Below are 17,335 nucleotides of genomic sequence, written 5' to 3' on the forward strand. Positions count from 1 at the left end.
ATTTCACTCAGTGGGTATCTGAGTACCTACTATGTGCATTGTACTATTCTAGAAGAGTGACCAATGAGGAAGAAAATAAAAATAGGAGAGTATGATGTCCTTAAGGCAAGAGTTTCAAGGGAGAGATGGTCCACTGTGTCAAGCGTTGCTGCAACACCAATAAAGAAGTGGTCTGAGCAGCAGGCATTTGTTAACACACCTGCAGCCCACACAGGAGTACTGGGTTCAATATCTGCTGACAGCTCCTGACGCCACCTTCCTGCTATTACACAAGCCTGGGCCTGGCGGTGAAGGGGTGGGAGTGGTCTCTCTCCTTCCTTCCCTCTCAAATAAATTTTGAACAAATATTTACAGATGACCTCTGAGACCTGTGGTTACCACAATGAGAGGATTAGAGAACTCAGCAGTTTTTGCTGAAATGGTGGGGCAAAACTTCTGAGCGGGCCAGTTCAGAAAAGCATGGAGGAGAAGGCAGAACTTCAGAAAACAGGAATACACTTGGCTTCCAAAAAGTTTCTGTTGTAAATGGAAGTAAATAAATATAAGGTGTCTTCTTTGGCTATGCAAGTTTTTTTTATTTGCATGCAGGAAATAGATTTCACCTTTTCTTTGAAAGCTTCTGGGTTTCTCCTGTTAAGGAGAAACATGACTGCAGGCAGTCCCTCAGGCAGGACCTTACCCTGTACAGCAATCCCTTGCTCCTTTCTGAGGTCCTTCCCTATCTTGGGGGGTGGTTGTGGGGAGGTTGAAGGAGCTCCCTGCTGGTGTCAAAGACGGCTTTGCAGTAACCTCAGAACCTGGTGTGGCTGATTTACAACCGATGTCCCCACAGCCACAGCCATCACTGCAGCCACATGAGTCACACCAAACCCTCCCGCGGCTGCTGCTCTTCCTCCCACCACCATCATCCATTTACACACAAGCAGGCTCCCACAGGCACAATGTAAAAAGATCAAAGGACCACATGTATTAGGACCATGAGGTGAAGAGATACAGATCCCCGAGGACATATCGAAGCAGCGACAGCAGCAGCAGCAGCAAGCGTGACCACGCCCCCCGCCCCGCCCCCCATGGTCTTCCCCACCACCACCGAACATGATCACCTTGCACACTCAGGCCCGATAGGAGACCACGGCACGGCAAGACACATCATTTCTCATAGAGCTCTATTGTGGCATATAATAATAGTTACTCTATATAAATTAAATTAAAAATAAAGCTCCAGCAGGTTGCACAGATTGGCTGTTAATAAATATATCTCTGGGTAATTGTGCCCCAAGACCAGCTCACGACCACTCTCCCTCATCCAGAGAATTATACAAAAATAAATACAGGCTTGGGGGGGGGTTGGGCAGGGCAGGGGGGCAGGTTGGCAGGGAGCAGGGGGGAACATGCCCAGTTCCATTCTACAAGTTCTCACTCATACCATCCACCGGCCCCAGGTTCCTCTCCTTTAGCCTCATAGCAGGAGCCCGTGCCCGGTGGAGAGCTCTGGGCCAGGGCAGGAAGGCCGCTTTCCAGTCAAGCATTCTCAGAAGCAAATAGCTGAGGTCCCCCTACTGTGCAGGCCACAGGTCCCATATCATCCCTCTGGAGTGGTGTAGGGGCTGCTCCTCCCCAGAACCCAGAGTTGGGGGGGAGCGGGGCGCCTGTTATTGCTGATCCCACAAGCAGCTCCTACGAGAACCAGGCCAAAGAGAGGCACAGCACAAGCACCAGGAGGGACACACCACTGTTGAGAGCCACAGGGACCACCACCAGTCCGGCCAGGACTCCCAGAGTCTGAGTCAAGGGACCCCGGAGCTGGGGAGGCACTAAACACACATACTCTGTAGGGGCTGCTAGGGTATGGGAGCTCTTTGAGGGCTCCAGGCTTGGGCCTGCACCCTCTTCATCCTGGGTGCTCACTGGAGGCCTGACCACATCAGACAGATAGACTTCAGCCCGCAAGGGCCCAAAGGGGCTGGGATTTTGCCTCCGCAGAAAGGCCAGAGCAGCAGGCTCCCTGCCAGGTAGAGGAACCAAGCCACCTGCCCACTCATTGGTGACCTCAGTTATGCCCCGTGTCCCAGCTTCCCCCGGGGACCAGGTCACCCCAGCTATTCCCCTGGTGCTGTGCAAAGAGTCACTTTCCTGGCCCATCCCTTTCTCTGCCTCTCCAGTGAGCTGATCCTCTGTACCCAGGACTGCAGAGCTGTCATACCCCGATCTGTCCGCCCACGGGAGCCACACATCTCCCATGGTGGCTACCACTGAACGGGCCCCCGACAGGATTTCTGGAGGCGATTCTTTGGGGCTGTCCCCTTCAGGGCTGGTGGGTGTGATGGGGAGTCCCTCGTCACATTCCCCATCATCATCAGCGTCCTCTGTGTCCTTGATGAGCTCCACGCCACGCCCCAGGCGGGCGTAGTGTAGCGTGATCTCTTCAGCCAGGGCACTGTTCAGGGCCCGCTCCGGGCCAGGCCACTTCAAGATCAGGTCACGGTCTGTGAGGATGCCCAGGGGCTGGCTGGGGGATGTGGCCCCATCGGTGGGACCCTCCCCACCACCCGCTGCCCCACCTGCAGCCACAGCAGCCCGCAGGCGACTCAGGTGAGACAGGTAGAGTTGCTCTAACTCCTGGTCGATGGTGTCCTCGCCAAGCAGCTCCTCCAACCCACTCACCGCCTCCAGCCCTCCGGGGGGCTCATCCATAAGAGCCTCTGCTGTGGGGCCCTTCCGATCCCCTCCGTTTTCACTGGACACTTCCCACGTGGCTTCCACCTGTTGCTGGCCGGGCTCCAGGAAAGGGCTGGTGGCCCCCTCACTTGCATCGGGCCCCGAGGCTTGGTCCCTGGGAGAGCCGCTCAAGCCACAGAGAGGGGAGGCAGGAGGGATTCGGATGGCTGGTGCCTGGGGGACCTCGGTAAAAGCGACAGGCGGATTGCTTCTGGGGATATCACCTTGTTCTGGGAGGCTGCTGGCCATGGTGACTTCAGAAACCTGGAGTCATGGGGGTGGGAGAGAGAAAAGAAAAATAATGAAGGTGAAGTGGGGAGGGAATAAGCAAAGACAGAAAGGACTAGTGAGAGACCATACCCAGCCCCACAGGGGTTGCCAAAGAATGCCTTTAGAGAGCACGCTGGCGATATGGTCATCTACAGTAACACAATAAAATGAGGGGGAAAGGAAGAGGGGGCTTCCTACAAAGCTGAGGAACTTGGTCAACATCAATGCAAGGGTACTACAAAAAACAAAGCACAGAAAACAGAATTAAAAGATGATTTTAGAAACAGGTGCTTGGTCCAGCAGTTGAGACACCTGTTAGGATGCCTGCATTCCATTTCCAAGTGCCTAGGTTCAAGTCCCAGCCCTACTCCTGACTTCAGGTTTCTGCCAATACAAACCTTGCGGGGAGGCAATAATAATAACGCAAGTGCTTGGGTCCTTGCCACCTACAAGGGAGAACTAGATTGAGCTCCCAGCTTCTACTTCAGCTCTAACTAGCGGCTGGGGGGGTGGGGGGAGACTTTCAGGTATTTGGGAAGTGAACCAGCAGATAGGAGCCTGTTCTCTCTCCCCTCAAGTGCATGGGTTGATACCCAATGAACATGTCTAGAATCCCCAGGTGCTCACAAAGATACAAAACCAAAAATTCTTTTATTTGGTCTCCCGTGGAGAAAGTCTTTTTTTTTTTTCCTGGTCAATAAAAAGGCGGAAAACTAAGTTTTTACACTGATTTCCCATATAAACTCAAAAGTAGCCAAAAAGCTGATGTGAGAGTTTTTAGAGAAAAATTTCAGCTAATAAAGGAAGGGAGAACCGGATTGAGTAGAGTGAATGCTATTTAAATTGAATTAACAACAGATTAAATGTGATAAATGCATGAAATCAATAATTTCACAGACTAATTAAATGGAATTTAAAATTTAATTAAAAATATCATAGGAAACAGCATTCCACCTGGATGCAATTAAACAAATACAGACAGGAAAACTCCACACGACAAACAAGATTTTTTTATTTCTTTTCTACAAAGACTTTTTTTTTTTTTAATCTGAAAACATCAAGCAATCTAATGGACTTCTAAAACACTTCTGAAAGAAAATTGAACAGTGACCTCACTTGATAACACTAAGGAACAATTATTTTTTCTGAGGGTTGGAGATAAAAGTTTTTCTAAGGGTTCTTAATTTTCTGAGCTGCAAACTGAAGTATTTATGAATGGGATGATGTCTAGATTTTTGTTTCCAATACAACTCCACAGGCCATGGGGAGGAGACTTGAGTCTAACTAAGAGAGCATAATGGAAGAGTTCTGGTATTTGTGGAAGTTCCCTGATGGTCTACACTGCTTCTTGGTACTCTACTAGTCTCTGCTTTAATCCATTTGAAAATTTTAGTAACAAAGTGGATCTTTTTTTTTTGTAACACATTCACACATGCACATTGTTTCCAGAATGTCCCTCTCCTGCCACCCATGCCAACCCCAACCTCCTCCCATCCTCCGCTCCCACCACCCAAAACCCCATTCTCAGTCTATCTGCAGTGCAGCAGCAGCAGGAATGGATTCAATCAGAAATCAGATTCACATCCCTCCTTCTACTAAGGACCTTCTGTGGCCAGCCCCAACACACACACACACACACACACACACACACACACACACACAGCCAAAACCTTCCCTGTGGCCAGCACCTCCCTGACCTTTCCCCTCCCCATGCATTAATCCCGGCCCTACTTTAGGAACCTGGCCCAAGATGTCCCCGCCAAAAATCTCCTAGTTATCTATGTGACTCCCTGTCTCACTTCCTTGGCATTTACATTCACATGCTACTAATCTTGGAATGCTTCCCCCTCCAGCCTCCCAGCACCACCCCCTACCCTAGCTGCGCTTCTCTCCTTATTCTTTTTTCTTTTCCTTAACACTTACCGTCATCTAAAATATCATATACTTGGACTAGTCTTGTATCATGTCTCAGCCCACTAATGTACAAGCCTCACCAAAACAGCTGTTTTGGCTGCACCGTACTCCCTGGAGTCTGTGATGGCACTTTTGGCACAGAGCCAGCCCTCTAAAAACTTCTGGGTGACCCTCCAAGGGAAATATCTCTAAACCTGGGGTGGATAGCTGCATTCTCCCCATCCCCATCAGGTTCTGATTCAGGTGGTCCATCCTCTAGTGCTAGGAGGATCCGCAACTGGCCCAGTCCTGATGCCTGGTCTCACTGTGCTCATACTGAGAGTTCCCCCGCCCTGCCACCACCACCCCACTGCCCCACTTGAGCAGAACACCCTAAAGCTGCCTGCCAAGGCCCGCTGCTTACCTGCAGTGTCATCTGCGGCCACGGACGGAGAGGGGTGGGAGCCACGAGTGGACCAACTGACTCCTGAACATTGGGACATTCTGCTGGAGGAGAAGGAAAGTGTTGGGGCAAGACAGAGGGACGAGCAGTCCTGTTCCTGTTCTGAACAGCTGCCCTTCAAGCCCATTTGGCACCTACTGCCTCAGAAGCTTTCCTAGGCCACCTCAGGCAGGGCGGGGGGTTAAGGTTGAAGGGGGAGGGATGCCTTTTATTTTCCCATCTTTACTTCTGATTTCTTCATTCATGTGATTAATTTTGCACATCATCATAAGTTTCATCTTTCCCGTGATTCTTGTTATGACTAACACATCCAAAATGGTCTATCTTAAGATTCCCAACATAAAGAAATGGGACACACAGAGACTGAACAAGTTGCCCAGCAGTTCAGGAGACTATGATCTGAAGGTTAAACATTGATGGGGAAAAGCCAAGGATGCAAACTCTCTTTATGAGTGAAGGGCTTTCGAGAGAAGCTATCTCCAGGACATCATTTCCCATTGTTTCTTCTACCACAGTTATAGGAAACAGTAATAGGGTCAGTGTCCACTCCCACTCATTGAAAAGGCTGCTCATAGAGGGAGGCCCTGGATGCTGCAAGGACTGAGGCACCTAGGTCTCAGCGCCCATTTCCAGTTCATATCTGGGGACTCAGCTTCAACAATTATTGCCAAGTCTAGCTTCATTTAAGATTTCTTTTTTTATATATTATAAAAATGTTTCTTTTTCTTCAAAGAGTTACCAGGAGAGAGAGAGAGAGAGAGAGAGAGAGAGAGAGAGAGAGAGAGAGCGCGAGCGCGAGCGCAAGACCAGACACAGGACAAGAAGACATTGCAGATAAGGGCACAAACTGGTGAAGTTCACCAATGGCTTACCCACAGCAGGGCTACTATCATCTGTGCTCTTCATCCTCAGCTCCTCTTCGACAGGCCTGTCGGGCACAGAGAGCACACGGAACTATCACCCAGAGCGGTCAGGTCTGCCACCTTCCAACATAACCCATCCCTGCCTGGCAGCTGCCATTTTCTCCTCTGCTGCCTTGACCGTGAAATTCCCAGACTCGTTATACAAAACTTAAGCAAGAAAACTATCAAGAAGAAGAGAAGCGGGCACGGGGCGGGGGTGGGGGGGGACGCACACCAGCCAGAAGCAACCACTGCAACCTTTTTCTACAAACTCCTTTCAGACGCCGCCTGAGGTCATTTAGCTCCAAAGGCCATCACCTCACAACTGGCTCGGTCCATTTAACCGGAAGAGACATTGTGATATTCTTTCACCCAAACTGAAGGTACCTACTTAACCCTCAACATCTCACGCACTTGCCAGAGCAGAAAGCACACAGGGGAAAGGGGAGGTGTTGTTTTATCAATTTCTCTAGGGGATATTTCCCCAGTTGTGCAAGAAGCCATATTTTCCAAGAAAGGGCAGGTGAAAAAGGAGAGAATGCAAACAGAATTGAGAAGGGGGTCACAGGAGACTGCATGCATCCATCTGCCCTCTCACCCCCCAACACTTCCTTCCAACAGCTCACTGTTCCTCCTCACCTGTCAACAGAGAGCACAAGAGAGCCAGCACGGGCGCACCTAGCACAGCGGGGACTGAAGCTAGGAAGTCAGATCCCAGGGCCTGGCAGGGAGCAGGAGCCGAAGCAACAGGAGTAGTTATAGTCCTGTTCCTGCCCCGCCAAACCAGCCGGACCCCTGGGCGGCCTAAGCCCCGTGTTATCTCAGCAAGATCCTGCCAGGGGCGGGGCCTCACGGTGGAGCAAGCTCTGTTCTTCGCCCCACAAGTGAGCGTCCAAGGTCTCCCGGGAGGGAGGCACTAAGGATAACGTGTTCCGTGTTCCGAGACCTGAGAGGAACTGACGCAAGGCATCCTCCTGCAGGGCAAGGTGACAGTGTTGACATTTCTGGAATCAACTGAAATGTTTTGAAAACCCCTAACCGACTGCCGTCAGCGCAGTCACTAAGCTGACCCGTACATCGTATGGCATCTTGAGTGTGCTGTCAGGGACTGTTGTTCTAAGTGAAGGTCACATAGCCAGGATCAAAATTCAGGCCTTCCTGCTGATTCACATGGGAGCTGCAGCTGGGGAGGGCCGGGCTGGGCTAGGCCACAGCACCCACTGGTGCACACAAAACCAGCAGTAGGAAGGGTTTTTCAGAGTCACCCTAACTAGGCTGTAGTACCCGAGGGTGTGTGTGAGGACCAGGACTGTGGTGGGTTGGGCTGGACTAGTCCACAACATGCAGCACTTGCTAATTCACCTGATGGATGGGTCTGGGGGCAGGACTGACCAGGCAACTGCATTCAGCAGGCACATGCATCGCCTGATGCAGCAAATGGACCAAACCTGATCCTCTACCGACTGGCACAAATGAAAGTCAAGCCTGAGGACTTCCCAGGTGAGGTTTCTTGGAGGATTCTTCAACCAGACTGCTGAGCTCAAGTCCCAGCCTCAGGGAAAAAAAATCACAAAATATGTGTCCGACCTTGGAGATCACATATCAGGACTGGACCTCCTCAGCTGCTGACGCCCGCGCAATGGACAGCATGCCCAGATGCACACAAAGGACAGAACAGCTAGCTCATCTAAGCCAACAGGACATCGAATACCTCATCAGAGGATGGAAAATAGAACAAGTCAAACAACTCTCCTGGCCAGGTGCTGAGGTACCTATCTACATCTGTGGGTACACTAAGGTGCACCTGGTCAGCCAATTGACCTCGGAAAGATGTTCTCTACCCTGGTACAACGAACCAAACAATATCTCAGAACTATCAAAACTACTCAAGTGACACCCTCAGAACACTCATCCCCACATCAGGGTCTCTAAGGTGCCATTAAATGACCATCTTCATCCCCAGGCACTGATGTAATAGGATAGCAAGGAGCAGCTCCCTTCCCTTCCTCCTCTCTCTCCCCCACCCCTCTGGGCCCCAGCTGAAACAGGAAAGAAAAAAAAGTGGGAGGGGATAAAAAGAATTGAAACATTTGTCTCACCCCCGCCCCTTCCTCTAAACCTCAACCCTCCCTCCCCTAGTCAGAGGTCCACATGAGTTGGCAACTCTCTCAACTATGTAATCAATATGAAAAAAAATTTTAAATTATGGGGCAAAAAGAAACTCAGGCCTTCCGGATGCTTCATGAACTACAGATACTGGGGTCTTATCCAGTACCATGTCCAGTCCTTCCTGGAGGTAGACAGATGGGAGCATCAGTAACAGACACGAGCCTTCCCTTCCTACATTCACACCAGTGTTTGTTCGTCCCAGCCTTTCATCCATCTGTTCATTCCCAGTCTATGTCCAGGGATAAATGGCTCAGAGACCTCCACCCCAAGACATAGGGCAGCCACAATAAACTGCTTTTCATAAGCAATCTAGGGGGAGGCTTCAACCATGCAGATCCTAAGTCTGAGAGTGCTGATAGGGCCCAGTATCCTTTCGTTATTGTGTAAGGCCACATCCTACTGAGGGTTTTGTCATCAAATGCCACACATTTGATTCCTGGGGTGAGTCTGGGAAGCCAGCCATCAGTCCCCCTACCGCTTCGTGTGGACAAGAAAGGGGCAGGGAGGCTCAGCAAACCAGCTTCAATCTGCACCAGTTTGCTCTGTGAGCCTAAAATCTGGGTCTCTGGATTTTGAGGCCTGGTATAGTACAAAACTTCATTACAAACAGCATCTCCTCTGATCTTCTAAACCAAGCCTCTTCAACAAGAGTGCAGACAGAGAGACAGCCAACCTTTCCCTCCCTTAACAAGCTCCCCCCAACCCCATGATCTGGCCGAGTCCTGACATGCATGACAACCAAGCATTTTTGTAAGTCACGACAGACTCATTGACATTACAGAGGAAAGGGAAGGACTCAGGCAGCAGCCAGCCAACCAGCCCAGCCAGCAGGAAAAGGGGTCCAAAGGTCAGATGAAGGAAGGAAAAACAGAAGAAAAACACGCACAAAAGACATCCTTCAGAGATCCCCAAGTTACTGAGCCAGGGGAGGCACAAAAGAGAGGGAATGCTCAAAAATCAGGTCAAGAAACAGCCAGTCTCAAAAACTGTGAAGCCAACAGAGGCAAACAAGTGGTTCTCCGCATCACCACCACAGTCGGAGAACTGTAAGGAGGCATTCGGGGCCACCTCCTCCAACATGGCCCTTTTCATCCATGCACTGCACACCTGCTCAAAAACCTTTGCACCTGCCCTCCCCACCCCACCCCCGACAACAGTCTTTGCTTTTGTTTGCAAATGCAGGAACCAAGGCTCAAGGACATCCGCTGACCACATAGCCACCACACCACCACAGTGATAACATCCCCAGAGGACGCCACTTTGAAGACAGTCTTTCCAATCGTGGGCTTAGGATAACAACAGATATCCTTCAAGTGTCTTTCTTGGTAGCAAACACCGAGGGGCACCTATGCCTCTCCTCAAAATGAGGACAGTAGGAGAAATCAAGTGCAAAGGCAGACTGAGTCACAGAGCAATAACAGAGAAGAGGGGTTCTTAGAAAAAAAGTGGCAGATTAAGAACAAAACTGTCCCTACATTGTGCCTGTTTTCAAGAAGGAGACCTGCTCTTTCAACACCAGTCTCACAAATGCTACTTGGTGCCCCTCCAGGTTGGCAGGTGGTTTATGGCCAAGGGCACAGAGACTTGGGATGTCCTGGCTATGCATCACGTGGTACAGGTGTGCTACTCAAGCCATTCAGGGGGGCATCCCAGACCTGCACCTGTATCCTGGTGGTCAAAATTCCTCCTGCCTGGGAGACTTAACTGCCTCCAACCTCACCCAGTCCCAGCAGGGCAGGTTGAGATTTTGGAAGGAGATGGTGCTGAAAAACAAAGATGGTACTGGTCCCAGCCTAGGCCAGAAGGGAGAGGAGGATGGCCTGAGTCTCAAAGTCTGCGAGTGAGGACTGATAAGCCCAGAGTAGAAGTCAAGCAGCCTCTCACGGCAGTCACATCACTGCCACCAACACAGCTACCCAAGGCCTCCGTGTGCACTCCCATTTTCAAAGAACCCAGTCCAAAGTGGGTCAGGCACTGAAACCCAAAGGGAAACTCAGCAACCAGTGGCTCCCATGGAGTACCAAGCTGATGAGAATGCTGACTCTCCCACAATACTTGGAACCCAGTTTCCCCAAGACGTCTGCTCTCCAAAGAGCAAAGCCTGGGGGCGGCTGTGAAAGCCTGTGCCAAGTTATGTGGGGCACCACCTTGCCTACACCAGCACGTGGGTCAGCCTTAACACCACGCTTCACACACGCTCCAGTGAGTGGAGAGTGAGCAGGTGACTGCACCAGGGGCCTTTCACAGTACTGCCTTGGTTCTTTGGCCATGAACCACAATAACACATACATGTCGCACTGTAACTCAGCAACAAAGTGCATGTAACTACTGCAAACCGCACCAAACAAGCCTTACCTGGATGGCACATGGTGCTGCACTCTTAACTTGCCGTGCTATCACTGTTCCCTTTGTTCTTTAGTGTGGGAACCCCTCAAGATTGATTTCCCGTCACAGTGAGGGGTCAGGACATGGAATCTGGACCAAGCCCAGCTATACCACTCCCCTGCTGTGTGGCCTGAGGGAAGTTACTGAGCCTCTCCACTCAGGTTCCTCATCCATAAAAAGGTTCATAATAATAACACCTACTTCAGTGTGTTGCTGGGCAGAGGTGAGGAAATATTTGAGAAGTATTTACAGAGCACTGAGTGAATAGGAAGCCAAGGTCCCACTGCCCTGGAGCAGGACCATGTAGGCTCAGTTCCCAGCTCTGCCACTTCCTCAAGCAAGTGGCCTCATGATTCCTTAACCGTGACACCCCACACCAACTTTGTGTGGAATCAAAGGGGATGACTCTATCAAACAAAGCTGACCTCTTCCATGTCCTGTTTCAACTGTGGTCACTGTAGCTCCCCATAAGGTTGCCAACTTGGCCAGTGCATAATAAGATCCCCAACCACCAAGTTCCAGGTGCACCTATAAAATCGAGACTTTACTGTGCGGCAGCCCCACTGGCAGTTCCTGGAGAGGCAAGGGCACACAAACCCTGCTAGGAAGGTTCCGATGTCAGGTGAGGGAAGACGTTAAAAAAAAAAAATACTCAAACTCAGTCTTTCAACAGAAATTTATTGAGCATCTGCTAAGGATCAGGCACTGTGGCAGGCCTGCAGGGATATACAGCGGTGAATGAAAGCAGACTGGGCTCCTACCCCTCATGGAGCTTACAGTCTAGCTGGGCTGTCAGTCAATAACCCACTGAACCTACAGACTGGTGGTAATACCTTTTAGAGAGAGAATGCCTGAGAACTGGGGACTACCCCAGACCACAGCATCAGGGAGGGCTTAAGAAAGCTCAGAAGGCAAACAAGCAAGGAAAGGGGTATGGGGTGTGGTGATGAACACAGCCCCTAAGCAAGGTGAGCTGGAAGGAATCAATGGGGTACAAGTTAAATGCAGACACTGAGTTAGGAAATGTGAGACCAAGCAAAGAACAAGGAAGAAAAGAAGGGCCAGAGAATGTGGAAGGTTAAGCAGCAGAGTATGGCCCCAAGGCCTGGGAAGAAAAATATCTGAAGTCAGAGTAATAGACCACTTCAAGAGAAATCAGTGTGTTACCTAGCTGATGCAAGGAGTGGAGGAGAGGAAGAAAAGCACAGGCCACGCTTTATACATGGGGAGGGAGGGAGCAGGTGCTGGCCAGGGCAGGGGTGGGGGGCAGAAGGAGAGACAGTGGAGACAGCAGAGGGACCAGGTGAGGAAGGCAGAACAACTGCCAGAAGAGGAAAGGGGGTAGCTGATGTCCAGCTACGGAGCAAGTTGCAGCCATCAGGACCCAGGGCATGGGGAAGGGAGCTGGCCAGAGTGAGGAGGAGGGGAGCGAAACCCTCCCTCCTCACCTAGATCACAAGGGAGGGAAATCAACTTGCAGGTCGGTGGCATAAGCTGCAAGTTGTAGGTAGTTCCCTTCTTACAGCTTCTGGAAGCAGGAGGTACAACCTGAAGGGAAAGATTGGAGGGGGCCCATCAGAGAGAAGATAAGAGTAAATTAGAAAAAATAGAGGACTCCCAGGCAGGGTGGTCAACGCTCTTGAACTTGTGGTGATGCTCATCTACATGCTCTGTCATATTTTCAAACTGCTGGTCTGCTGGGCCAACCAGCGTTGTGAAACTGAGGTCTGCAGAAGCAGGAGTGGGGTAGAGGTATGGGTAGACGTGGAGAGGCTTCATTCCAGAAGTCCTCCTAGAACTGAGGGATCAAGACAAGTCTACAAGACAAACATTCCTGGTGAAGGAAGCCGCATAGGCAAAGGCCCTGGGGCAGGAAGGAGCAAGGCCCTTTGGCGTAACACCTGATGATGGCTCAGACAGGTATAAGATTAGAAGTCCGCAGATGGCCAGACCTGGGGGAATGGGGCACATAGTGAGTCTTCCTAGGTCTTTATTTACTTAAGAGGAACCAGGACCACGTCCTAAGGATGTTGAGCCATGGCAGTGGATCAGGAAGGTTCCTTCTGCACATGACCCCAGGGATTTCTGGAGTCTGGGAGCCTGGGTTTGTTCATCCAGGAGAGAGGAATCAAAACCACCTTGTCAGGATTAAACGAGAGTTCGCAACAACAAACTCAGCAAAGTACCTAGGCAGAACACACGTCCTTGACACCTACCCCTTCCCACCTAATTCTGTGCCACGAGCCCTTGGCCACTGGTGCCCTCAGTACCCGTCAGCCTCTCTCCCTGCTTCAAGCCAGCACCAAGCCCAACACCCAGGAAGCCCCTACCAAATGTTTGCTGGTAGATGCTCTCTAAGCCTCGGGACAGGGGAGGGGGATTACAGGGGAAGGAAGGGAGCCAAAGTCCAGTCCAGCAGTTCTGCACTTGTGGCCTGTATCCTGAAGCCTGCCACAGACCTCCCCCATGCTCCCAACCTGACAGAGCCACAACCCACACACAGTGGGCCAGCAGTTGACACATCCTGAACAGGAAGACCTCTGGGATGCTCGGTGCTTCCACAGGCAAAGGATATCCCCCTGTGATCCTCTACATTTCCCAGGAGGGCTGGGGGGTAGAGGGTAGCTGTTCTTCAACAGCGCTCACGCAGCACACAGGTTTTGAGACAATAATAAGTTGAAATGTTCTCGCCGAGAAAGCCACCAGCCTACAAAGAAAACCTTATCGCTGATCTTGCAATGAGCACCAGCCACCCCTTTGCAAGAGCTTACATCAAAAGAGAAAGAAGCTATCAAAAAGCCATCTGCCCACTTAAAATAATCTTACAAGTCATGTTAGGAACCACAGACCCAGGGCCAGATACCAAAACAATTGTCTGCACGAGCTGCTTCAATTTCTCCTTAAAACCACCCATGTATTTTAAAAGAAAAACACCCTCTCCACCCACTTTGGCCCTGCAAGGTTTTGATTTCTCTGTTCCCTTCCTTTCACATTCTTTAAAAATGACCAAACTCTATTACCCCAAACTGTCACATCTTACAGATTGGGCTCCCACGACTGCCAGTTAAGATGAGAAGTAAGGCGGGAATGGGGGCAAGGAACCAATCAATGCCTTGATGTGGGCAATGGTTACACAAGTGCTTACGATGTGGACAAATCCATGAAGTTGTGCCCTGAATATCAGTAACACCTTATGTGGGCACACCCCAATAAAGCTACCTCCCCTCAACCCCCCCCCCAAAAAAAGAGAAAAAGGATAAAAGGAAAAGTACATGTTGGGAACATCAAAACTGAAATCTAGAATTTGCTGAATCCTATCAGGCTTTCAAGAGGATCAACTGTTTAAATTAAAATAAGTAAAAGCTCCTAACAACTTCCTCCCTAATTCCATCATTCCTGGCTGAGTGGCTTGATTAAATAAATAAATGGCCATATAATCCCAACCCCTATCACACAGCATGCACAGCAAACCAAAGGAGAGGATGGACCTAACCCTTAGCTCAGGGATCCATAAATGCTGGCCACCTCTATCTTTTGCTACTACCCCTAGGCTTCCAATATCTGTGCCTGTCTGCCACATCCAATCCAATCACACAAAGGAACTGCCAGACCGACTTAGCAGTTGAGGAAACTGAGGCAAGGCTGTACTACAGCTGACGCTGGGTAGTTAAGCTCAGAAGGGAGAATCCAGGGGAACTGGACGTGTGACTGTCCATGCTCCTACTAGCTAAAACAGCCTTAGGACACTGCTTTTGAGACAGGCTCAGTTGCTGCTTGGTTGGTTGGTTGGTTGGGGTGGGTGCTTTTATTCGTAGCCCGTGAAGAAGGTGATCTAATTATCTCAAGTGCATAGCAAGGCCCCCAAGGCACAGTGTGTTTGAGAATGGCCTATGGTCAGAGCTTAGATGGCTGCCCAGGCAATGTAACAGCAGAAAGCATGCTCTGAAGACAGCCTGCTCCCTCCACGTGAGGTTTTGAGATGCAACAGAACAGGTCCTGGGTGAGCAGGTGCTTGCCATTTGGCTCTCTTTCTCAGGGCACATCTGCCCACCAAGCCCAGTGTGCTTGATCTCTGAACCACTTACAGCCCAGGGCCTAGCGGGACTGACAGATGCCACCAATACCTCCTTGCTGCAGCCAGCGGCTTCTGATCAAGCACACACAAGGTCCCACATAGCATCTTCCCGCTCCCCGTCCCCAGTTCTCTCAGGAGCAGGGAAATAGATGCTTCTCAGGGCTAATCTACTGATTGCAGACACCTGGCGGACCACAACAAATCATCAGGCTTTGCTGTGGCCCTTGAAGACCTCATAGATTCAGAGAGGAAACCCAGGAAAAGCTAGCATTTAAGGCCTCCTGGGCTACAACTAGCTGGTTATTTCTCCTAGCCCTGGAACAGCTACGGGTAGGGTGGCAAAAACACAAAAGGCATGAGCTTCAAGTCCAGTTCCCATCTGGTTCTGGTTTTGCCTTTACCAGAGTCCTTGCTTCCCTCCGCCCCTCACCTCTGCAGGCCTTACCCAAGAGCACAACAGTAATGAGCATGTGCAGACTTCAAGGTCAGATATGGCTGAACCCGAAAAGCTGGGAAACCATCACCTCCCCAACCAAGTTCTCCGCCACAGAGACTCTACTTTCCTGCTGTCGGGCAGGGATCACATTCCTTATTTCTGGTGGCCAGCCCCTGGGTCTATGCTGCCATGTCACTGTTGCTCGCTCCACTCCAGCACACCCCACATCATTCACACCAAGCCCATGCCCGCCTCAGGACCCTTGAACCTGTTGTTGCCCGTCCTAGAACATTGGTGCTCCACATCCACACAAAACTGTCCATTATCATCCAGGACTCCAACTGCACCTCAGCAAAGCCCTCCTGCTCCCTTTCCTACTAACTCCACCAACCCCCACACCTGCACAGGTGTTTTATCATCCAGCACTCACCTCTTCAGAAAGCTCCCTGTTGCACCATGCCTACAACAGCCACTCCCTATCCCATCTATCCCCTCACTCTCTCTGCTAAGCAGCTAACCTTGTCCCTATGTATCTCCGACACGAGGAGTCTGTCCCATCCTCGTGGACAAGGAAGATGTCAGCCTTGTCCAAGGGCTTTATGGGGGAACTCAATCACCGAATGAATGCAAACCAGTGCCTCTCATACACACCCTCGTCACTCTTTGCCTAACCTAATGCACCCATCTCCCCTCCTGGAGAGCAGGCCTTGAGGGGTGCCGGGACCGGGTTACTTGGCCCCTATCCTAGACACGGCCCTGTGTTGGCGGAGGTGGCGCCGGCACATTACCTGCGCCTCACCGGCTTCATGCAGCTCTTCAGCTGCCTGGCCTCTGCCTCCACGGGACCCTGGCACTCGGGCTGTGGCTCCAGCTGCTGCTGCTGCTGCTGCTGGGGCAGCCCTTCGGCATCAGTGGGTGTGGGAGCGGGTGCGATCCGGAGCAGGACTGTGTAGTTGCGGCCGTGGTTGTTGGCCCAGAAAGTGCCCTCGGGGGTCTCATAGCGCACCACGAAGTCGAGGCGCGCCCCATCGCCCGCGCCCTCAGCAAAGGGCAGCTGGAAGGCAAAGCGGTCGGTGCGGCCGCCGTCGTCGGGCGAGGAGGCAGTTGCCTGGCCGGGTCCCAGGCTGAGCCCCGGATCCAGGATAGGATCTCCTGCTCCTCCTGCTCCGGCCCAAGGTGGGCTGCGCGGGACGTAGCGTGCTGGGTGGTCGCAGAAAGAAGCCCAGCCGTCGTGTGAGGCCCGCACGTGCACCGCCTTCTCGAAGGAGCGGTTCAGCACGCGTACCAAGCCGCGCAGCGCCGGCGGGCGTCCCCCAGGCACCCACACCCCGGCACCCCCGGGGACCGCTCCAGGAGGCGGCAGCAGCGCCTCCAGCTCCACCATCACTCGCCCCAAGCGCTCCAGGCGGCCCGGCGCGGGCGGCAGCGAAAATGTGGGCACCAGGTAAAAACCCCCGCCAGCGGGGACGGGGCACAGCGGCGAGGGTTCGGGACAGGTCTCCTCTTCCTCCTCCCCTTCATCCCCATCCTCGCCATCGTCGTCCTCGTCAGCCCCGCCGCCGTTACCGCCGCCGCCGCCGCCATCTTGCCCGGTCGCCGCCGCCATCTTGCCCGCCCCGGGCCCGCCCCACGGCCGGTAGCGGCGCAGCTGCGCCAGCGGCAGCCCCAGGGCCTCGTCGGCGAACAGCACCCTCCGCGGGGCCGCCGCCGCCTCCACCGAGGCGCGGGGCTCTCCCGCGGCTGGCGAGGGGGGCGAGGGATGCCGCAGCGGGGGTTCCACAGGGGCCGTGCGCGCCATAGCGGCGGCGGCGGCGGCACCGACGGCACCGGCGGCGGCAACCGGCGGAGGCAGGGCCTGAAGGGGCGGACAGCCAATGGGAAGGGCACCGCGGGAGGGTGGGCTTATGGGGGGCGTAGGCGCTGAGATGAAGATGGATAGAGCAGGGAACCAATGGGCAGCTGTGCGCGGCTGACGCAGGCGCTGAATTGCGAGCCGGGGAAGCAAGCAACCAATGGGGATGCCC

The 17,335-nt window shown here is 52.3% G+C and overlaps 1 protein-coding gene across 2 annotated transcripts; it reads right to left on the reverse strand.

The window, feature by feature from the left end:
* Positions 1–574: 574 nt before the first annotated feature.
* Positions 575–17,137, reverse strand: PPP1R3F (protein phosphatase 1 regulatory subunit 3F). 2 transcript variants are annotated; one of them, XM_058658551.1, is made up of 4 exons: positions 16,100–17,137; positions 6,217–6,272; positions 5,306–5,385; positions 575–2,982 (listed from the first exon to the last, which is right to left on the reverse strand). In XM_058658551.1, the coding sequence occupies exons 1-4, from the start codon at positions 17,107–17,109 to the stop codon at positions 1,678–1,680; spliced, it is 2,451 nt and encodes an 816-aa protein (XP_058514534.1). In that variant the 5' UTR covers positions 17,110–17,137; the 3' UTR covers positions 575–1,677. The 2 variants fall into 2 exon arrangements, with proteins under 2 accessions (XP_058514534.1, XP_058514533.1); XM_058658550.1 differs by having other exon boundaries at positions 5,306–5,388.
* Between the last annotated feature and the right edge of the window lie 198 nt (positions 17,138–17,335).

Source organism: Ochotona princeps, chromosome X (assembly GCF_030435755.1).
Source record: "Ochotona princeps isolate mOchPri1 chromosome X, mOchPri1.hap1, whole genome shotgun sequence".
Lineage (NCBI taxonomy): Eukaryota > Metazoa > Chordata > Mammalia > Lagomorpha > Ochotonidae > Ochotona > Ochotona princeps.